The sequence below is a fragment of the Balearica regulorum genome, chromosome 8, assembly GCF_011004875.1.
Source record: "Balearica regulorum gibbericeps isolate bBalReg1 chromosome 8, bBalReg1.pri, whole genome shotgun sequence".
Taxonomy (NCBI): domain Eukaryota; kingdom Metazoa; phylum Chordata; class Aves; order Gruiformes; family Gruidae; genus Balearica; species Balearica regulorum.
This window is the reverse complement of record NC_046191.1, coordinates 6,524,856-6,548,985: the sequence shown is the minus strand read 5'-3', so window position 1 is coordinate 6,548,985 and position 24,130 is coordinate 6,524,856. Positions and strand designations below refer to the sequence as shown.

General features: G+C 38.5%; 1 protein-coding gene across 5 annotated transcripts in view; it reads right to left on the bottom strand.

The window, feature by feature from the left end:
- Positions 1-425: 425 nt before the first annotated feature.
- GLIS1 (GLIS family zinc finger 1) overlaps positions 426-24,130 on the bottom strand; it is a 204,846-nt gene continuing 181,141 nt past the window's right edge. For 4 of the 5 annotated variants that reach the window (XM_075759368.1, XM_075759367.1, XM_075759366.1 and 1 more), the window contains 3 exons: positions 10,881-11,065; positions 3,980-4,147; positions 426-885 (listed from right to left, as the gene is read on the bottom strand). In XM_075759368.1, coding sequence (XP_075615483.1) covers positions 749-885; positions 3,980-4,147; positions 10,881-11,065 — 490 coding nt within the window. In that variant the 3' untranslated portion in view covers positions 426-748. The remainder of the gene's footprint in view (positions 886-3,979; positions 4,148-10,880; positions 11,066-24,130) is intronic. The other variant, XM_075759369.1, reaches the window with a different exon arrangement.

Genomic DNA, 24,130 nt, shown 5'->3' with positions numbered 1-24,130 from the left:
CTCCGAAGGTGTCCTGTTCTTTATTACCCCGTGCTGGAAGGCTTCTGGTCCTTTCACTGGACGTCTACGGGCTCCTTGATTTTCTTCACGTACACTTGGGCTGCTTTAATTTCACTGTTACTGAAATGTCACTGCTTTGTTTAAATCACTCTCAGGCATTTTAAGAATGTAATATTAGGATTTATCAGGCAGACTGATGATGTTAAGAAATGACAGTACACTTGTTTCCAGTTTTTAATGCTTTCTTGTAAAACTGAAAATATAAAAACAGCCGAGCAAATGAAGATCTTTATATACATGAGGTCTGTGATTAAAGAAATCCTTTTAGTTAAAAAAAAAAAAAAAAAAAGAAACAAAAAGAGAAGAATTGACCAATGAGTTAAATGAAAACTGATTAAAGGGAACAACATTTTCAAACTGAAACATATTTTTCAGGAAAAAAACCCCTTCTTTACAAGTTTATTATATAACTTACATTTACACTTTACTGAGAGAACTTAAAAAACCAAGCTGCTTGAAATGCTCCTCATTCCCTTAAAGCATGAATTTCAAAGTGCCACAGCAAAGGAACAGGTTCCAATATTATCTTATACAGACTATTCATGTATAAAATGGTTTGGTAAATGTGAGGTGTTTATTTAAATGAGCACATATAGGGATACAGACTAAATAAAAGTACTTGAACAACACCTTTGTTATTACATACACAGTTATAGGTATAATAAAGGAAACAAGGTCAGCACTGCTCTTAGGTATCTGTATAGATGGAAGGAATGTGATTCAAGCAGTGATCAAAGGCGCTGTTTTGGAAGAATCCATTTTCATCAGTTCCATTGGAGACCATGTCTTCAGATACACACTGTGCTTCAGAGATTGCATCATAGCCTGAAAGCGTGACAAGTTGTATGGACATGATTTAGTACCACAGGACATATAAGGAAGGAAGCATAGTTTGAGGCCTGGGATTATTCAGTACAGCACAGTGTTAATGAAAAGACAATAGGGTTTACCATCAAAGCCTTACCCAGGAGATACACAAACTAATCTCCATGGGCATTTGTGTCATAGTAGATGCAGCTCCCATTCATTTCTGTGGAAAGCAACCCATTTGCAAGTGAAGTGCCAGTATCAGAGTATGATTCTCATGGGACTTTACACTCATTATCTGAATAGGATGTCAAAACAATGAGTGGGCAAGGATCCTAATTAAGTGTGCACTAAAAGTGATGCAGTCCTCTTGTTTTGTGTGTTTTTCCTTTCAATGGCACTTAGGAAAAATGTTCCATGTGTCTCCCAGCTGCTCTTAAGATCTAGAAGAAATCTGGATCCTACGTTTATTGGATTTCCACATAGCGCAGAAGTGAGGTCTGCAGAAGCATGTCTGAGTCTGGCCAGGCTCACAGGATGTGTGGAAGGAGCTGTGCACCACACTGTCATCAGCCCACCAAAGCCCACCATGGGGGCCCTTTATGTTCATCCTTTAACATACCTATTCTGTTTTACCCCATACCACCTGATTTCGGTTTGACTTTTAGAAAAGTGTCTGTGAGCTTCAGCACAAGGTTCTGACCCCTGCACCCAGCCCACAGAGCCCACCTACCACAGTTTTAATAATCAGCAGCAACATTAAGTCAGCTGAGGCAACACATGGAACAAGATTCTTCTAGTTAAGAACATGCCTGTGAATTAAGTGTCTGACGTAGAAAATATATCTCTCACAAATCACATTGGTGTGAATCGCAAGTCAATGGGTGGATGGCTGAGCCTCGTGGCTAAAGCTCCATTCTCTGCTTGACTGAGGAGCTCTTTGGAGCCACTGGGAAACGCCTGTTTTTCTGTGTCTCAGTTCCCCGTGTGGAAAATGAGGCTGTTTCTTCTCTTTAGCCTTTCTCTCATCTCTTCTGGCTGCCTCACTCTGCCAGCAAGTGTGTCTAGAGAGGGCTGAATGTAGCACCGCACCAGGCCTAGCTGAGCTGTGCGGTACCGCAGTACTGACAGATCCGGTAGTCTTATACAGCCAGTCCTGATTTCAGAAAGAACCATCAGCTCAGTCCTTAGAACTTAATTATAGGTGTTTTACTGTTAGGTATGTTTTCATTATTTGAGACCAAATTCTCTACTTGTTTACATTTCTGCATTTTCCTATGACGTATTAATTTACTGTTAGTTTACAGGTCAAATTCTGCTGTCTGCAGAATTCTGGCATGCAGTGTATGTCCAAAGTCTCTGGAAGATGAACTTGGCCTGTTTATCTGCCCTGTGCTGTGTTGCTCCAAGTGGAGTGACCAGTATTTTGATAAGTTTTGTCAGTGTTTATGTTATGCTAATTTCTGTTTGATGACCCTGTATACAGGGTGGATACACAACCACAGATGGACACAACCCAAGATAAGCATACACCCCAGAAATCATTATTAGATTCCAGATAGGGTAAACTATCCAAAGTCCTGAACAGAAAATAAAAATTTATTGACTGTTAATGTGATTCATGGAACAGCTGTTTGCCAGTCACATTTGGCATTCCTGTGAGATGAGATCTCATTTAATATTAATGGTGCTATAAAAGCCTGAAAAAAATTAATGCATAGGCTTGATGAATCTTGCAAACCTGAATGGTTCTATTTTACACACAAAAAGATTAGATAAGATTTATATATTTCATATATATTTATGTTGCAGCCTTTTAAGTATTTGCATACTTCAATAACCACTCTAAAAACAAAAATATTACACAGAAACATTTCATAATAGTTTAGCCCCAGACAGAAAAATCAACTGTTGTTGAAGTTGGTGTCTTGCCACAGTATTATTCTTTGCTCCTACAATTTCTTTTGGAAAGTTTATTTAGTCTGTTCTTTAAATATTGCAAGCTGTCAATCTAAACTTGAAATTTGATGTTAACATGAAAAAAACTATGTTTTGGTAACATCAAACTTATGAATAACACAAAAGAATTCAAAGTTGAAGTTCAAACTTCATCTTAAACTTTTCCCTGGTGTTTGTTACTGATGCATACACTTTTTAGTATGGAACAACAGACAAATGCGTGCACGCTCTCTCTGAACAGAGTCTCCTTTAATGCAAAACAAACAGGAAAGTCAACTCTAATTTTGTGGTCTGACTCAGGCCCCATTTCAAAAAGCATTTAAACATATGTTTTCAGTATCGTCCTTAACCGAGATGCCCTCCTGAATTCAGACATGAAGAAAAATTTCTTGGAGATATGAAAGTAAAGATTGCAGTAAATGGTAGCGTTCCATGGCTCTGACAATACTCACATTTTGTTTGATTTCAGTAATTCTGTCAATTCTTAATTGTGGTTTTAAAAGTAGAAAAAAATGCTTTATAAAAATGAGTAATTAAATATTGACATAGTAAACTAGCTACAACTTGTTGCAAATTTTATATTATGCAAATATGTAGCTAAATGGCAACATACAATTGCCATGAATGTGCAACAGTACAAACACAAAGAGACTCCTGAACAAGAAGGAACTAACCAATATTTTTGGCTGAATTTATCAAAGCAGTGCCTTTCCATTTTGTAAACATCAGTATTGCAAAAAAGTGCCATCCTTTTATACTTAGATGGACAGGAAGTCCCTGCTGCTGCTATTTTCTTCAGAGTTGCGTTAACTATCTTCTTAACTTTGATCTGATTATTAAAACCCACCTGTACAGATGTACAATGAATAGCCCACACAATAAATGTGGGAACTGTCTTGTTTGTTTGCTCCTGAAGGTGTCTGTCACCTCTGACATCCAGCAGAACGAAAGGAGAATTTGTCCATCACTCAAATACAGGAGGATTAAAGAAAACATCTGTTTTCTTTTGGAGGTTTTTATAGATGCAAATGAATTTCAGTGACTGAGTTTTTTATATAACCATATTTTTGCAATAACACTGACTATAACGTGTACTTTTCCCCTCCTGCTAAAAATAGCGTGTAGATAATTCTTTATAGGCAGAATAAATTACCTGTTGAAGCTAAAGGTGCATTGAGTATGTGATAGCCATTCTGTCTCAGAGGATTAAAGCAATGGGATTCCCCTGTTAGCACATCGCTGGTGACAGACTGGTCCATTGTTCTGTAGCAGTCTCCATAGTGGAAACAGTTTTGTATTGAGTGAAAGCTGCCTTGGTAACCTGAAAACAGATATTGCACACACATTTTAACACTACTGCAATGGTATTAGCCCCATTGCTGTCACAGTATTTCATTACTATTGTGGGGGTTTTTAGTTCCTATGGAAAAATAATCATGCTATACTATAAGTCGTAATAATATAAAAGCTACATCAGATTCGGTCCCACAAGGTGCTGTGAACTGTGATCCCCATCAAGCAAAAATCTCAAGGATGTGCTTCATTTCAATCAATAGGTCAGCTGAATGCAGTCAACAGCCCACTTGTGTTCAAAGCTAAATAGTAAGTACTCCACTGGATCACATCCAGGATGCTCAGCTCCTCAAGGAATGTGTCTATAATGAATTACTTTTAATTTAAATACAATAATACAATATTTAAATGAATAGCACTGCTTTGTTTTTAGTTGAGTAAAGTCTTTTCCCATCCAGTGTGCGTTATGCAGTGCTGGAGATAGCGCTATTTATTTGAAATACCTTTAAGAGTACCTTAAACCTCTCCTTTCTCAGACTGCTCTTACTTGAAATGAAACCCCTTTCACCACACACGGGGGGGCCACAGTCTGCAAGTAAAATTGAACTAGAGGTGCAGGACTGACTCCAGATGGATGTCAGGTGAAGACTTTGAGTTCAGCGAGAGGCTCTTCCTGCTTCTGAAAAGTGCTGAGATAAATCTGTATGGTCTCTGGCTGCCTCGGTCATTCTGCTTTTGGGGCATGTTTGACTTGTGTCCCCTGCATACCCTACATTTCTTATCATCTCCTGATTTTTTTTAACGTATCATATTACCAGTGCACCAGCAGTTTGGGTTTTGCCAGCAGAAGTTGTGATGAGTTGTACACAACAAAAGAAGGTATTTAACAATAAATGATAGGTGAATTGCTGAGGAAGGAATTTTACAACTTACAAGTTTGTGCCAACATCCTAAAAGAAAATGTTATTTACTCCCATAAGGATGACCTCAAAGCATGCCAGCAGGTTTATACCAACCATGGGCTGATTTAATTCTCTTCCTTTCTCCTGCCTCAATAACCTCTTCCTGATTCCAGGTGCATCGCACACTAATTGCACATTCATATTAACTATCCCTTTTCCTACCTTCTCCAAAAGTCCCTTCAGAAATTATGCTCCTTCCCTTATATGCAACTGAATTCAACCAAGTCAGGCTTACAGTTTAGTTGAATGTGCCATCAGGATTTACCTCTAATTGCCAGAAAAATTACGGAGCTGTTGTCTTTCTTCCCTCAGTCCTATTCAGACTGAAACATTTCCTAAGGATCTACTGCAGAAGTTCCAGGTACTTCAGTCAAGCAGAGACACAACCACATCTTCAGCCGACAAAAGTCAGCACAGCTCCACTCACCAGTGGCAGACTTGACTTGCTGGGCCAGTTGTGCAGCTATTCAGTCTGTTTGTCTAGAAATGAAATACCTGTGCCTGTTACCAGAGTGCCTGGGTGCTGCACAGAGGGGAATGTGTCCCTTACAAATCACGCAGTGTGTGAGCTTTTCCCTGTTAAGAAAGATCTCCTGTCTTTTTCTACCAAAGTTTGACCAAGTTGATAGTATCAGGCAAAACTTAGGGTCTGTCTGTTCATTCTGGTTGTGTTTTCTAAGGCTAACTGAGCCAATTCTTTAGTAGAAATGCAATGAACTCATCAAATGGTGAAAGATTTGCTCTGAAGTTTCACAGTTTAATATGTGTTTTGGCAGAATCTGCAAGGATTAGATGATTCATTTCTCGAGAACCTACGATCCTCTACCACAAAATACCAAAATTGTTGATATCCATGACTGGTAAGGTACTAATGGATGACTATATTAGATAAAGACACTATGCACACTGTACCAAAGCTGTTCATATTTGCTCCTGTGTAGAAGAAGGCCCAGAAATTTCGAAAGCTGAGTATTAAATGAGGCATGTCCTTCCTCAGAATAAACAGACAGCCACCTCTATTTACTGCCTGGAGAGTTTGGCTCAAAAAACCAAAGAGCTCTTATGAGAGGTAGCAAAGCCATCTTTTGATGTGGTTTTAGGTACAGTGCTTTATTGATTGGTTTTTGATAATTATCCTGACTTTTCTGTTTACAAAACATGAACTCCTTGCTGTAAGCCTTCTAAAAATATAAACTTTTGAGACGAGCAATGAAAAAAAAGTGAGACACTTGGCTTCAGATGCGGTATAACTGGTTGCAGAGAGCACTTATATGCATTGCTAGAGAAAAAACCTGAACCTTTTCCAGAATGTCTGCTATACACATCACTTCTAGGGAAGGCATGACGTGTATTTTCTCTGTCTCTGTAATTACTGCCCTTTCGTCATGCTCCCAGCCTTGCCTTTGTTAAATCAATTAAATACCTTTATGATCTACAGGGCTGGCACAGTGGCTTAGAGAATCAGAGAACAGCCAAGCATGACAGAACTGGATTGAAACTAGTTGGATCCAGGGTTTTCTCAAGACCTATGGGTAAAGGTTTCTTTTAAAGTGTTTTAAGTTACACTGCCTAGCTGTTCAGGAAAAAATACCTGAGGCAGAGAACTGTCTCAGAATTAGAAGTCTGGGAAAGAACTGCCATAAGCAATCAAATTCTCCTTTGTATTGCAGTATCTATCCCTCAGCATCACTGTGTGATAATCTGAAAAGGCAGTGCAAAAAGTGTTACTGGAACTATCCAATGAAGAGACACGATGTAGGAAAACATCAGTGTTATAGCACCAGTGTATTCACCAGGATGAAATTTCTACTAAGTGCTTCCCAAAGAAAATATAGAGAAATGGACCATTCCTGTTCTAATGTGCTCGCAAATGGGATAAATGCAGGTAGCAAACGAAAGAAAAAAGACAAAGTGAGGAAAGGAAAGGTTGCAGCAAGAACGCTGGTCTGGTAAAACAAGCCATGGCACTAAACCTGGGACTTTTAACCCTTCTGACCTGAGCAGCATAATGAAAACTTTCTTCCTTTTTCATTAGCTTCATAGAAATGATGAGAAAGTGGGCCCGTGTAAGAAAGGGATGGAGGCTTTATGGAAGGCGTTCTGTGCGAGTGGAAAAAGGCACAGGGATAGCTATGGGAGGAGGTTCCATGGGGAGTGACAGTGGTAGCAGTTTATTCAGGAGGACTCTGGCCAGTGTCTGAAACACTGAAGAACTGCAGTTGCAGCTGGTGAACCTGATCTGCAGTTCCACTGGATGGATAGGAAGAATTTGCTGATGTTCCCTGCACTTAAACTGGGCATGAAACAACGCTTGGGTAGGAAGAATTGTGCTTGCAATATTAAAAGCTCTATTTCAAAATGCAGCCAGCTGAATGGTAATTCTGGAAGGTGGAAATGCGTCTTGGGGTGACTGAAATTGCACACCTTGAGGTTGAAGGACTGTAGGATCAGGGACTTGCTATGTCAGTAACATTTTTTTTCAGGACTTTTTATATACTTTCTGTACTCCCACCCGCTGCTTCAGAGGCACAATTGGAGAGTTTCTTTTGGTACCAAGGAGGCTGACTCTTGCTGATGGCCGTCAGTAGCCTGGCATGGCTGGAGAGGCCAGTCAGTCTGAGGATCTGAGCCTCACACATCTTTTACACTATTAAAAAGGGAAAATTGCCAGCTTGTTTAAACACTAAGTGTTCCCAAAAACCAAAGCCATTAGAGAAGAGATGGAAAGGCCATGTGAGTTAAAGCAACCACAAGGACTTTTGTAACAGTGGGTGCTCTTGCCAGATAAGGTTTTGTTCATTTTGCACAACCACAGGAAATGAAACTTGTTGCTTGCAGGCAATCCAATGTTTGATTTGCATATGCAATACAAGGCAGAGCTTTACTGCATTTATACATTTTTAAAGTGTGCAGTATGAAACAAAGGTGCTTGTGGTTCATGCCGTTTACTTGTGGTTCCTTTAGATTTTTTGAAATGCTTTACACAGAAAGTATTAGAAATTAAGATATGATTAAAATCCCATAAGCAATGCTCCAATTAGCAACCACATATGGTTGATTAGAGTAAACTAAACATGGAGTATTTTTTACAAGTTCTTAAAAAAGACTCCCTTCAGTGGTTAAAATATGAAGTAAGCAAGAAGACTTGTCTGGTGCAAACGTCCCTGCCCCTTTCTAGGAGAGCAGGGTAGTACCAATTTGGCAACAAGTGTTTCACCAGTATTTTTTTTTCCACATGGATTTCGGGTTTTCCTTCAGTTTTTATTTAAATCAAAATTTTTCTGAGGTTAATTTTCAAGTGAAGAATTTACTAAATGTCGTGTCAGTTTAAATGATCACTATTAAATGTTGTATGTACAGTAGATGTAGAAATATAACAGTTAATAAAGGAATAAACCAAGTTCCAAACATAACATTTAGTTAAAATTTTGCTTTGAAATAATTTGTGACAGAAAAGCTGCAGTTAGCCACTTCACACAGTGCACTGGCGGCCTCTGTTTCTCTAAGGAATGGCCTAGAAAACTTCAAGCAGCTTGAAAATGAATGATGTAATAAGCAAATAATTGGAATATGCCTATTAAATGCCATCGTGTTATGTCATGTCATTTACATGTATGTGCAAATAAATCTCAGCTTTTCAAATTCCATAAAATTTCTGACAAGAAATCATGTCAGGTATAAATAACTACAGGAATCCATTGCCTGCCAAATTCTTTCAGCATATAATAATTTCCATGTGATCTTACTACAACTAGGTTTAAACATATAAATAACGTCAGCTTATTCTTTCATTATCAATATTTCTGCTACCAGCTGGATGAAGCTTGCTGTCTTCTAAAAATTTCAGATCCACACCGTTTATATGCTTCTATGCAGATACCTAGTTCTACAGCTGAACTCATATAGCTTTCCTTTTTTTGGGGGGGCAAAAATTCAAAACTCCCAAATTACTACAGATTCCATTAGAAAAATGTGCTATTAATGAACTGAGATGCAAAAAAGATGTAGAGCAAGTACTGCTAAGTACAGGTTACAGATCAATTGATTTCAAAGGCTGCTAATCAAAATTGATTTTTGAATGACCATTTCCATAATGAATTTATAATAATACTTCAACATTTGGCCAAAGTGGAAAATTATTGCTTTTTCAAAACCACACGACATAACACTTAGAAAGCAACAATTCATTCAAAAGGAAATGTGGTTTTCTTAAGGAATAAAGTCAATTTATTTAAGTGGTTCAAAACTTGTTCTGTCTATGCATTTGTTTCTGCTATAGTAATGAGCTGCTAAACTTTCCTCTTGTGGTTTGTAGTTATTTAGCTCATTATAGTAACATAATCATATATCATTATATGCTATCATAAATCTGCCACTTTTCCCTTACAGACTTAATCTTTTTAAATTGAATAATCTGTTGAGCATCAGGTTGAGTTAGTTTTTCCTTCATCACAAATCATTTAATATAATACGCTTTAACTTTTCAGACTAAAAGTCAGTCCAACCAAAGAGCAAAAATACTCCTCAGAGAATGAAGGGCAGAGGGAACTGTTGGGATACGGAACCCCATTACAGCTGCGAATTGCTGTTCGGGTTTGTGTTCAACTCCTGTGTTTCAGACCCAGCCTTAGCATAAATTGAGAGAAAGCAAACCTCCTCTTTTTGCCCACTGGTAAATTGATCACATGTGATACTTTGCCAGCCAAAAAATGACCTTATACAAATGACAGTACAGCTGTGAAACAAGTTTCAAAAAGCTGGTTATCTGCCTGTATAAACTTACACGCTTGGTTATACTTGCAACCAGACAGATGTCCTGCACACTTCTTTATTGTGAATATTTACCACACTTCAGCAGCATACCATCTGGATTATATAATATATTTCTCAAGTATGTATGCTCCTTATACTGGAAGAATCTGTGATAATAATATCTCTTGCTAATTTATACCTCAAAAATTGCAGAAACATTAATTAGTTCCCACAGCACAACTCCGGAATAGGTAAATAAGCTCCCAATTAAAAAGGCTGGGTAATTCAGAACAAAAAATGTTCTAAATTAAGCAGTGGGACAGCTGCTTAGCTGCTCCCATTCCTGTCCTCAAATCACACTGGCACTCTATAGTTGTACACAGTGCCTTTGCATCTTATTATATAAAATAATACAGGTGCCAGACTTCAAAATAATAAATAGTAAAATATTTTTTCTTTGTCTAAGCTCATGTCTGTCAGTGGACTAAGCAGGACATTGCCAAGGTGTGCTTCAGCCCATGTATTTTGGGACTAGATGGCTTCTGCTTTGGCAGGGTCACTCTCTCCAAGTTGACGGAAGGCTGGATGACAAGTCAGGTGACATGCGTTGCTTGTATGCATCTACTGCATGGTGAGAATGATATGTTATTGACAATCAAGGAGTGAGTCTGGGCTAAATATTTCACTTCATCTTTGAATGAAGAAGGCATTTGAAGTTATTTGGGGGCATAATTCATTCTTCTAAGGACCTTTTTGAAAACATGTCCTAAAAAACCTGAGTAAATGCAATAAATCTGGTGTTGTGAGAGCTTTCCCTATTATGATAACATATCACAGCATGAAGTGGTGTGAAAATTTTGCTCTCTATGTATATCAAGCCACTTTAAAAATAGGAGTTCCCATTGAAATGCTGTCAGTCCCTTAATAAGACAGTATTTGCTGAAAATACAAAAACTGAACTAAATTCTCCCTCCCCAACTAGGAATTAGGAAAGGGGTTTCTTTAATAAAAAAAAAAAAAAAAGGAAAAAAAAGAGGGAAGAGTTACCTTGCGATCCCTGCTGTACAGACTGGTTTTGAAATTGAGCGTATGGTTTATTTGGTATTCCAGAAAATTGCTGCCCATTTGGTGACTGGCTGTGTGATGATGGAGAGCTGTGTTTCTGCAATAGGGAAGGTGGAACTAATGCTTTCAGGGGGCTGACAAGTGGAGAGATTATGTTGGGAGCAAGCCTAGAAAAAGAAAATACAGAAAAACGTCACATAGCACATCACAATATGTGAAAATGAAATACTTGACAGGCCCTATTTCTAGAATGGCCAAACTACAGAAATGTTTATTTTGGAGGTAGAAATTATACTGTAAAAAAAAAAGATAACAATGCAGTGCTGCTTTCAGTTATTCATTAGGAGGAAAGGGAGTTAGAAAAGGATTTCTATTCCTTTACGCTGACTTCCTGTACTAGCCGTAATGACAGGATCACAATGACACCACTCCTCAGTAAGCAACTTAAACATTGCTCAGTTTTAATTTAAAATTTCATGAGCTGAGATACATGGCCAGAAAACAGAAGTGGAAAATGTAGTTAGAGTGAGTAAATGCAAGTAAATTGTTCAAGTGCCTTTGTAGCTGTAACGGGGTAACGCTTCACACCCAAGTTTCAGCCAAGACAAAGAAAAGCATTAGTTGCAGCTATTCCTTATGTAGGAGTTTTTAGACTTAGAAATACAGCATTAACTGCAACAGATGGTACTGTCCTTTCAAAGAAAAGAGTGAGTAAGTGTTTGCTTGTGGTGGCACTGCTCAGTGGAAGACAGAGACGTGGTTGTATCTGAGAGATGGAAAATTCCCCCCAGATGTCTGGGACTCTGGCCAGCATAGGAGGGCTGGGGCAGCCCCGCTCGGGGAACAGACCCTGACCCAACACCCCCACAACGGGGTAGGGCAGCTGAGGAAGAGCCTCACTAACCCGCCTCTGTGAAGTCCCTGGGCATTCTCTGCCACCACTGGAGCACACAACTTTCAGTGGTCCCTCCCCACCACAATGCGATGATCCCACCAAGGGGAGCTACAGCAGCTGGCCCGAAGGGATGAACCCTCTGCCCGAGAACTGTCTTTTGGCCATTTACAGCCAGAAAGATGGCATGATGCAGAAGATGGGACCAAAAACCTGGCCATTCACGTACAAGCCTCTTTTAGAGCTGCATTAAACTAACCCTATAAATGAGTAAATAGGTAGAAGCTGAATCTTTTACCAACCTATGGTAGCTGTGACAAATGGCCTTTTGCTCCATAGCCCAGTGTAACACTTTCAAAAGTGAGGGCTGTGTGGGCCATATGTTCTCCATATAGTCTCTGCTGCCTCTGGAGCTTTTACTAAACATAAGACATGGCTCTTTGAGCAGCACTAGAACCTTCAGATGCCAGAAAAACCACCTGTCTGTTTGAGGGCCACCCTGCTGAAACTTCACAGCTACAGGTCCTGAGGCATAGAAATAAAGATACCCCTGCAGGGTGTATATATATGTCACCTAGCTGGGGAAAAAAAATGAGCACAAAGCATTGCAAGTGTACAAAGAATCAACTAAAAACCAAATTAAATCTCTCACTGATGTCTTCCTCTACCACTGCACAAGCCATTCAAACACCATAAACCCTCACCGGTTACACAACTGCTTCTTGGAGCAGTTAGGATTAAACTTGGGGAGCAAGGCTATGCTTGACGTAGGGCTAAGCACTACGTGGGAGTGTGCAAGAGGTAAATATAGATGAACTGTGAATTAATGGTGACAACAGCTTAATCAAATTTAACATGAGAGACAGAAGAACGCTGCCAAAAGCTGTCACAGTGACACTCTATTAAAAAGGGTTTAAATAAATCAACCAGTCAAAGCCCATCCTATGTTGAAATAATTCCATCTCCCAAAGCAAGAAAATAAGGCATATAATATAAACCACAGAGACTCTGAATATCCCCAACTAAACATTGTTAAATGAAGACAAGGATATCAAGGCAAATATGGAAGAAGAGGAAAGTAAATCTTTCATCAGAAAGCTAACACTGCCCCAATAAGCAATGATCAGCAATATGTAAAATAGAAACTAAAGTCGAATTTTAAGACCCAACATGCAAAGAAAAAAATTATTATCTGTCGGGGGTTTTTTTTAAGCACACATGAAAAAGAGCTCAGCAACAGAGCTGGGATAGCCCTTGCCCTACCCAAGGGTGAAGGCCTGGGGCTGCAGAGGTGGTAAAAAAGGTATGTGGGGGATGCAGGGGCCACCAGGGCCCTCTTCGGGTCCGAGACAGAAAAATGCTCTCTTGAGCCTGAACTGCTGAAGAGCAGATAGATGCTCGGGGGAAACTAATCGAGTTTATTTGCTAAGCAGCAGCTAAACACTAAGGTCAGCTCCCATGTGACTGTAGTTTTTCCTCAAAGGTCTCAGTAGAGAAATAGCTTAATAGAAATGAGCTGTCGTGCAGCCCAGCTACAAGTCATATCTTCTGCAAATGCTCTCAAATGCGTGTCTGTGGTGAACTATTGCATTAAGATGGGGCTGACGTTAGCTTCTGGGACTTGCAGAAAAGCCTTTGCTATGGTCTCTTCCAAGGCTGCAAGGGAGTGCCGGTGAAGCACAACCACAAATTACAAAATGCTCACCAGCCCCTTCAAATGGCACACACGGAGACATAGTCTGCAACATGCCAGAAATGCTATTAGAAGCCTGGAAATGCTTCTATCTGAAAGATTAAAAAGATTGCAGTTGTTGTCATTGGAAAGATAATAGCTAAAAGAGATCATGACAGTGACATTTATATGGATAATGACCACACACATTTTAAAGAGAAACAAAAGATGTACTAAAAACTCCAAGGCCTGGATGAGCCAGAAACCACTCTGAATGAGGGAGGAAAATACTTCTGGTGAGCAAGTACTCTGCAACTGCCTGTGTTGGGTTTCCTCTGCCTTCTCTTGCAATGTCTTGTCCTGGCTACTGCTGGGAAATGCAGCACCCCATAGAGACCTGCCGGGCTGCTCTCCTTCCAGTGCTTTGTTAGGATGGTCGAGTAATTGCATTTTTCAATTCTGTGCAAATATGTTGCATGTCAAAATGGCACATTTAAGGTGTCCAGCTGTGGGAATATGGAAAACCCCACCTTCCCTACCCCTACTCCCAGAGGCTATTTAAATCTTAACCATGTGAGAAGAATTTAACAGTTTTTATTGTTATTTTGAAAGCAGCCGCTTCTCCCCATTCACACTCCCTATGCATTCCTGTTTTTTCTCCTGTGTGAGCTTAACAGTTGTGATAGTGTTTGTGCCTCACAGCCTTTGAAACAGTGGTTAAAGCAGGTGAGATCCCCCATGCAAGGCAGGAGGGGTGTGGGGCTCTGCTCCAGCTGGGCGAGCTGAGCGGCCAGCACTCGTCACTGCTGTCACGGTGCTGGAGCTCAGCAAACATAGCTCTCTGCGGGCAGCCGGTATCCTAGGAGCTGACTGGGCACAGGAACTTGAGCTGAATCCCTGAAAGCACTGTGTAACATTTGACCATTGCTGCTGCCTCTGCATGAAGAGAGTTTCATACAGTTAGTTGAGCAAGTCACCGTAAAATCTACTATGTTCTGCTCAGCCTCTCCCAAACAGGGAATTTAATATGTTGCCCGTAAGTTAAAATGCCTACAGCTCAAGCTGGTCCCTAAAATTTTATTTTGTGTGTGCGTATGCATGTGTGAATGTGCTCTGGCATGCTCATGGAGAGTTTTTTCATCAGCTAACTGTCCAGTTCCCAGTGCTATGTTTTTAACTCTCTCCTGAATATTTGCCTACTAATTAGGTTGCTGTGATACTCAGGTTGTTTAAAGAGAGGAGGAATCATTCCTGATACCAATTAAATAGATACAAATTACATTAAACAGTAAAGAGGTTAAAAGGAGATGCCTTCTGTGTGGAAGAAGAAACACCTACTTACACCAGGAACTCAGCTGGGTACATTAAAAATTCCCAGGCAGTAGTTCAGGCATGTATCTTTCAATAACTAATACCCTGGACATTTCCTGTTAATACTTTACTACAACCACGGTTTGCTTTGGTTTGAATATTAATAATAAATGTATACCATATATTTTAATTGTAACTTGTATAATTCAGTCAATTTGCAGGTTCTTTGGGGGCCTTTTTATATATATGTATCTGTGGCTATATATAGCTATACAGAGAGATATATAAATAAATACTCTCACACAAATGTAAAAGAAAAAATCTTTATCCTTCCTTAATTCATTAAACTTGAGGGTTCCTGGCTATATGGAATATTTCTGTTCAAGAGTGTAAATCTTTTTGCTATCTCCCCAACCTTGTGATAAAGCTAAGAAGAATCAACAGCTCTTACAGATCTGTAGATATAATCTACCCTGTCTTACAAGGATCCTTGATGGCAAAAACATTTAGTAAATCAAACAACAAATTAACCCATTATTAACCAAATTACTCCATTATCAGAAATCCTTATGTGAAATGTAACCTGTTAATTGTGCATTTACTTTATTCCTAGCCATTATCTGCTACAGACACTAACGTTCCTACCAAGCCCTCTCTGAATCCAGATTTCCAGTTGCCTACTGATGAAACTGCTATTGCTAAAAACATTGCTGTATGTACTATATGATGCAAGGAGGAAAGCTTTTTCACCTGAAGATTCATTTTAGTCACTTCAAACCTAATGACAGTCGGTGCCTCTCAGTTCAAAAGAGTCTCTGTTCCCTGCATGATGTTGACTGGTTTCGAACTTACAGTATCTTTTGGGAACAACAGTGTTGTAGGAATAATGTGCAACTTTCTTGATCAGTGATAACAACAGGATGGGAACTAGAAATTGGATGCAGTAAGAATCTACTTATTAACGACCATATATTACATAGTGGTAAAACCAAAAGAGCGGTATTCAGTTTTGATGCATTACATTATCGTGGCAGTTAAAACCACCTGAAGATGTACCAGAATAGCAAGACAGGGTTTTCTTACAAAGTAAAACTGCCAAAACTAGAAGCATACCAATGAAAGAAGAGTATTTAAAATGCAGTTTTTCAATGACAAGGGTGCAATGGAGGAGCCAGCCTCCTCTCCACTCTGTCTAAGACATGGGAGCAACAGGGCATGCACCACAGAGAGAAGCAGGTCGGCTTAAAACAAAAGGAACATTTTGCTCACACAGCATGCCCTGGCCTGTGGCATTTGTAGCCACAGGAAGTCACAGAATCAAACAAAATATCTAGTTTAAAAAGGGACTGAAGAATTTAATGGCCAAAACTAACATTTCCATGCTAAGCAAGGGGTCATCAAATCTTGTGCTTCAGGATGTAAGCTGATCGCCCAAGGAGCCAGAGAGGAATTCTCCTCTCTCTTCACTCATCATACAACTTTGTATGATTGACCAGGTATTGTGGGTTTTTTTTTTTCAAATTCCCTTTGAAGCACCATGTGTAGGATGGCGCTGAAGACATAATACTGGTCTTGAGGGACCTATGATTTCAGGTGGAATTGCAAAGCTAATGCATTCCTCTCCTGAGGATGCATCAGTAGACAATTAAGTAAAAGGACTAATCAGAAAAATCTTGTTTATATAATACCTTCATCCACACAACCAACAGAAAACTATTGGAAGAACTGATCCTAATTTGAGAACAGACCTTGCCTATGTTAATGTGCACAATCCTGCACTATGCTCAACATTGTCTTAAAATACTCAGCTTCACAGCCCTTCCTAAGGGAAGCTCCTGAAGTCAGATAGGATGCTGCCCATGAAGAGTCACAGAACCAAGTGTTAGATATAGCCAACGAGCCAGTTCCTCACCTCTAGTGCAAAGCATTTGTCACTCACATCATTGGGAACTCACAGACACCTCGATCTTAACAGAAGGATCTTTTTGAAAAAGGAAATTAAAAATCAAAACATAGAAGATGATAGTAATCTGTTTTCTCTCTCATTTTATAAAGTGCATACCTTCAGGAATCTCAAACAGAAATCCCAGAAAGACTTCTCCATAAATTTTCTTTTCATCGTGTTATAACAATATATTGTGGATTGTAAAAGTTCGTATTAAATTGTAAGCAAAGTATATGTGGAGGAACGATCTAGGTATGCCATGAGCTAGCAGTGATCTATAGAAAAGACACCTAATAGGCTACAAGTACCATTATCTTGTTTTAGAATTATGTACCCTGCTGCCTCCACTTTCAGCCTCCTGAAGTAGGCAGTGGTGTATAAGAATTTGTGTATTTTTACAATGGCCACCAAATGTCTTATTCCAATATTATTGCACGATAAAGAACAAAAAAATAAATACATCTAGACATTGATTTTTCTGAGCTTTCTGTCAAGACATCAAGATGTATGTTTTCTATATTGATCCACAGTACTTAGTCTGAATAAGAAATAGTTTTACACTTTGCTTTAGTTGGTCTTTGTTCAATAACAGTTCCTAGACAAATTAACAGAGAGTAAGAAATTGTAAAACCAGATTTTGAGCTGTTTTAAGATTAGCTCTTTCATTATCTAGTTCATCATCTCTTGACTGCCAAAAACTACACACAGTATACTTAATTAGTAAATATTGAATGGAACAGAAAATTGAAAAATAATGTAAATAAATTCAAACTAAGATTCGTGAATAATAAGTGGGAATGAAGTGGAACCGCAAAATAGAAATATCTAACATAGGGATGTTTCCAATATGAAAACTGTCTGGGTTGTGTTTTTTTTTCTTTTTATGATGTGATGGCTTGATTGGCAGATTCCTCAGCTAGACAAAGAACCTCAACCCATATCCCATTGAGTTCAGTGGAAACAGGAGCAAATCCAGACTAAAAAACATCTATCCTTTATCTCAAATAATTTTTTGTATATTTTGGGTTACAGTAATACAGTTCTCATGCATAGCATATCACCATATCAAACAATCTTGACTTTGAGAATTATGTTTAACTCATATTAATATGAAGAAAAGTATGTAATAAAGCAGCAGAGTGAGAAGCACAAAGCAAAGAAGCTCCATGTTTTATTTTTACGGACTTGTACAGTATTGCAGCTAGCTACAAAAACGGCGATTTTCCATGAAACCAGGTTCTACCATAAAATCTAGCACGCCAACCCTTTCATTCATAAAATCTCTCCCCCAAGCATTATAGTTACTTATATTGTGGAGAAAGTCCAATTCAGTTCCAGGACCAGGAGATTATTTTTTTTTTTAACGGAAAAAAAAGTTAACACTGATTTTCATCTCTTCCCACAATATTAAAAATGATGTGTAAAGCTTTGCTAATCTGGTCTCTGGATAGCGCCCAATCTCTGGCCACGTGTTTCTGTTCTGGGTCTTGCCCTACGGGAATTTCTGTCAGCACATGCTAAGGAAACAGTTATACCGTTCACTTTTTTTTTTAAACCTTTTTTTTTAAGACGGACTCTATCTGAAGTTTGGTGAACCTTTGCACTAATCACTGCCAGGTGCCTCTGGCTACGTTTCTGGAATGCAAAGAATCTTTTCTTTCTCTCCCTCTTTCTTCCTTTCTCCCCCCCCCCCCCCAAATCCTTCATTGCAGATCACCTTGCTGGGCATCGTTGCATTTTATTACCCTTTCCTATAAGCAACGAGCAAACAAGTTACTGGGCTGTGACACACTGCCCTTCTTACAAGGCCTCAGTCTCTGCACCACAACTGCAAGATACGACACTGTGTTTCTGTTTTTTGTTTTTCTCGGTGCTTGTGGCAGCCTGAGTAGCTCTCAGTAGCTGTTACGAGGGTCAGGCTCTGTTCCTGGCTCGGCTACTACTGCAGCATGTGACATATCCTAATATCTTTAAAGTAGGACTGAGGCAACGTCAGACTTCTCCTTGCTTCTAGATAAATACAAGATACTATTTTTCATTCTGAATACTGCCTTGGGTTGCTTTAATTCAGTTCTGCATCTTCACTCATCCACGCTCTGAGCAGTGTCAAGTGCCTGTACGAGTGCAGGAGCTAGTTAGCTATGAGGATTAAGAGAGGTTTCATAAACATTATGGAGAACACATTATAGAAAGATCCACAGGACCTTTAATGTGACTTAAGAGTCTTAAGTCATTTAATTGCTTTAGAATATTTTTAATAATACCAATCAACAGCACTATGAAGACAGTTTTGGGTTCAATATGACACAGAAGCCAAATGAGTCCTTTCCTGGTACCTCAAAGGCTTTCTGTGGGGGCCTCGTCTTCAGGTACAGAGTGACGTACTGAAATACTCACAATCTTTTCGAACAAATACACATACAAGGCTCAGTCGGGCATAAAACATAACTTGATATTTTGTAATGCATTTCATTACCTACACAAACTCACATATATAAACAAACATGTTTTTTCTATGTGAAATGAGTATCGCTACAATTGTGCAGATCTGATACGAGCAATTTCTGCAGAGCATTTAATCACAGCGATCATTATGGGAACTCTACCAATCTATAAGGGTTTGTTTAATAATCTTTGAAATGAAGCTGGTGAATCACTACAAGGAAAGCCGCTACACATAAGGGAAATTTGAAAACTTACTCTTGCTAACAATCCAGCAGGAAAATGTGTTTCAAAAGTAAAAGAAATCCTTATAAATGTGGTCAAAGAAATATCAAAACATATTTAAATAAAGAGCACTGCCTTAGGTTCAAGTGATTGCCAGGAAGTCAATTAAGAAGACATGCAATCACACACAGATATTGCCTAATCAACATTATCCGGCACGCACTGCATGCTTGACTGATCCATCTTCTTTTAGTCATTTAAGGTCATTATTCTCTGGCAAGTATGCAGCAAGATGCTTCCAGGTGCAGGCAGATTCTCTACAGGTAGCTCTATAGATTGCTGTCTTCGAGTTTACAGTCTAAAAGGCACCACTATACCAAATAGTGGGAGATGTGAAGATAACTTAATCATTTGTTCTACCATGATAAATTATTGTTTGGTGTATATGGTTTACATCTAACTGCAGAAGTTTTGCTTAAAAAGCAAAACAAAATTTAAAAAAAAAGGTAAAAACCAGCTTTACAGATGTTAAGCATAATTTCACTACAGATAAACCCAGTAATGGCTAAAATCATTAATATAATGCAGAAGAGCTGCTCTTGAATCCATCGTAGATGCATCCTGAGTTACTCTGACCAACTCCTTTAACCTCTCACCTTCTCCTGTAACTCTCTTATTTCTTACTCTCAGATAGTTTCACTTACAGTGTCTCTTCTGGGCAGGCAACATAGCACTTACTTGGAGATGCACTAATGAAGGCTTTTTAATGAAATGTCAATCCAGCCCTTTTAGGAACAGAAATGAAATACATGCCCACCTATTTCTGCTGATGACCAAATGATATTTTACCCCAGGATCAACCACTAAGTTATTCTTAACCATATATTGTTGAAGTAAGTCTATGCTAATGCTAATTTTGCTTTAAGGGGGGAAAAAAACCAGTATAACCCTATCTGGACATGATTATAAATGAATTCTGATCACATTTTCTACAATGAGATAAATGACTTGGGATTTGAAACCAGATGCTTTTAATTACTAATTTTTTTTGTTACATGAACCTCAGCTCTGCACCTGTACATTGTTCTTTCTTTGGACAGATGTACTGATGCCCCTTTTGCGTGCTCAGATCCATAACACCGAGATAAATTACGATGGGTTCTTGGCTTCCTCCATTGAAAATGTTTTCAGCTGTCAGAGATATCTGTTTCTTGTTATTGGTTTTAGTGCTTTTGAAAGAAAGACTAAAACACTGACTTGTGTATTCTGTTATAAATGAAGAGTATTCTCCAGTGGAATCCACAATGAATGAATGATGTATCTCCTTGGTCCTAGGAACTGTTATAAAAACTGTGTAGGTATTTAGTTGTCCACAGTACTTCTAGAGAGTAAAAGTTTGTTTCTTACAAAGATACTAGCAACATGCCAGTTCCTAGTCAATTTATTTATGTGAGCTCACAAACTTAACGATGAATAAAAATTAGACATAAGTAGTTAAGACATCTAAGTGTCTCTTAAAGTAATAAGAATTAGGTATTTTCCTACCTGACCTGGATTCTGGCAATTCAGGGAGATAGCATAACATATTGAAAAGAATCTCCTCCCATTTCTTTTACTGGGCAATTTCTTAAATATTATCCCAGAAACAGTCACACTCCAGAAAACTAGCTGCTTGCAAACAACAAGCACACAAGTTTCACAACAGTGAAACTCTTATGGCCGCAATTTCAGTCTGGTCCCATCCGATGAGCTAGTATCCACCAAATCCTTTGTATGCCATCATCATCTCCCAGCAAAGCTGAAGCCAAAACCAGTCCTGCAGAGCAGGGTGCTTTCTCCCAGCTCCGCCACTTGCTGAGAGCCGGCAGGGGGAAGGACCGGAGTCTTCTTTGAAATGGAGGCACCCAACAGGGTCCTGGCAATGTATGGGACAGGGCTGAAACATGGGTAGGAGCTGGCTTACAGTCTCTTATTGCCAAAGTATAACATGGTAGTAGTACAAAAAGATCTAACACACAAGATTTCATCCTGCATATTTGTTTTCACCCTTAAAAATATCAGGAATTTCAGATCTGGTGTTCCCTGGTTGAGCAAGAAGGGAGGCTCTGTGTATCCTGTGTTACTTTACATAAAGAGAAACGAAGGACTAAATTTTTGAGAGAAAACTCTTTACATTTAAGTATTTCTGTGTTATTTGAATTAACAGGTGCTAAGAAGCAAGCAAACAAAAATTCTGATGTTTAAGTAGCCTGATTAAAATGTCTCTTTTCATTGATTGTTTTTAAGTCCTGTTTCTTGTGATTTTGCGTGGGTAAGTGGCTCTTCGGGGGGGGTCTGGAACACAGTTTGAACTGGTTGTGGTTAGCCTGGGCAAAAGAGAGTAAACTCCTTCCTCTAACCTTGATTACTTACTCCTTTATATTAAAGGCTCACAAGTCTGGATTCAGAGTTCTCATTAATCATCACCTATGGACATCACAGATACCTTAATCCCACTAGTTCTTCATTGACTGTTGTGTTTACAGACCAGAAATGACCTAAATTACCACAGGAATATAAAAAAAAATAGTTGCACTTTTCTTTCCCTTGGAGACACATCATCTTCCCAGTAAAGTTATTATTTTTCAGTACCACCAGCTTCTTTTGAGAACATAAGTGCTGTTTGTTACAGGCAACACAAGTGACAGAAGGCCTCACAGTCACATATAGAGGGACCGTGTTCAGATCTACAAAGTGACCTTGTTAGGTCATTAAGCTAAATTGGTGCAAATCCTTAACTTGGTGCCACCACTCAAACTCACTTAACTTTAGTCATATCAGTTTCATTTAAGCTAGTAATTTATCATGCTAAATATTTTAAACTGGAATTTACGGAGATAGTTTATAAATGAAATTAAGTACATTTTTAGATGACTAGGTAATAACAGCTAAAAAATAGTAGAAAGAAAGCCAAGTGCAACATCCACCTAAGATTTAATACTAAGAGCTGTTTTTCAATCTTCATTCTGCTACAAATCAAAATAGTCTATTTTTGCAATGGGCAAAATGAAACCAAGTTAGACATTATACATGGCATATGCTACAAGAAACGCTAAAATAAACCTTTGCTACCTGAAATAAAAAATAAATATATATCAAACCTGGAGCATGACAAGCCCACTTTCTGGATGCCAAAATATTTCTCAGTCACACACTTTTAGTTTAATTAGTATCAATATAAGTAGAATTTTTTGGTCTAGCATACCCTTCATACCAGAAGTTGAAAAAATACTCACCATATTGTATACAGCCAGTATAAATACATTTGGTAATGAAGTCAGATTTTGTTAGAACATTTTCAAGTGAATTAGATAATTTTGTCAAACTATTTAAATGTCTTAGCAAACCATTTGGGAAAATTGACTGCTGCACTTGGTATTGACTTTGGCAAAGGATGGTATAACATAGGGCTTTTTAAAAAAAAAGAAAAAGCCTTTAAATCAAATTCTGAATCTTATGTCAAACTTGAGTAGACTATTTGTGCTCCACCTCATGTAATTTTTGGCATCTTGCATATTTGATGACTCGGTAATTAGATTTCTTGATAGTAATCATTTGGTTCATTCCACAGACTTAAACTATGCAATCCAGTCTTGTCATCGTACTGATTCAGAGTATAGAAATTCTTTGCCTTTACTTAAACATGAATGCTGAGACAGCTGACAAATGAGGCAAAACATTTTATGTGTGCCAGAAAGCTGGAGCAGTTAATATGAAGAAAGGTAGTGTTAGGTGTTTCTTTCCTATTGTAAACCATATATATTTTATATGAGTAATGGCACACTGCTATGAACTGGGAAAGGTGTACAGTTCTGCAGTTCAGTGGCTCCAAGCATTAGATTATTAAGTGATTTTGTCCAGTTAAATGGATGAATGCTTTAAAGAAAACTGTGCTAAATGAAATTCAAGGAATATTAGTTCACACTCAGTTTCTGTGCTTGCAATTAAAATGTCATGTATGGGCTTTATTTCAGCAGTCATTAATAATGTAAACATAAACAATTAAAATACAGTAAAGGATCTTGGACTGCCTGTGACAGTGCTGAATACAGATTATTTTGAGTTTAGAAAATGGTATTTGAGATGGTGAAAAATTCCAAGTAATTATGTCATGAAACTAGATACCCTGTTTTAAAATAACTATTCAAAAATACTATCCACTCTCCATTTCCTGATGTTTGGTTCATGGTTAGAAATCTGTTATCATCTCAATCTTACATTTTGTCATAGGTTATTAATTATGGTGTTTCCGCAAGACTTTACATTACTTAAGTATATAAGTACTGAGATGATAATAAATCAGCACTGTTGTCTCCTCTGAGAAAGAATACCTATTCCACTAGAACAGAAAACAGCAGAGACAATTCTGATGTAAACTTTGGCCTAAGCAAATGATCAAAATGTCTATAGAAAGAGCTCAGTGAGAAACTCACTTCACTCAGCAGAGTATTCTGCTGAAAAGAGGAGCACTGTACTCTGGAATGGAGACATGAGGAGCAGCAAGGAGAATTCATCTGGGAGCTTCAGACCCCTCAAACTGAAAAACTGTCTGCTGCCCTCATTCTGGTCATCTTTGCTTTCATTTCTTATTGACAGTACCAAAATGTGAAGTGCCTTAGAAACAAATCCACCTTGCTGACAGCCTGATAAATCCTTCCCATAGTATAGCCTTAGTTTATTTCATTCTTGGTTGGGATTTTATGCCT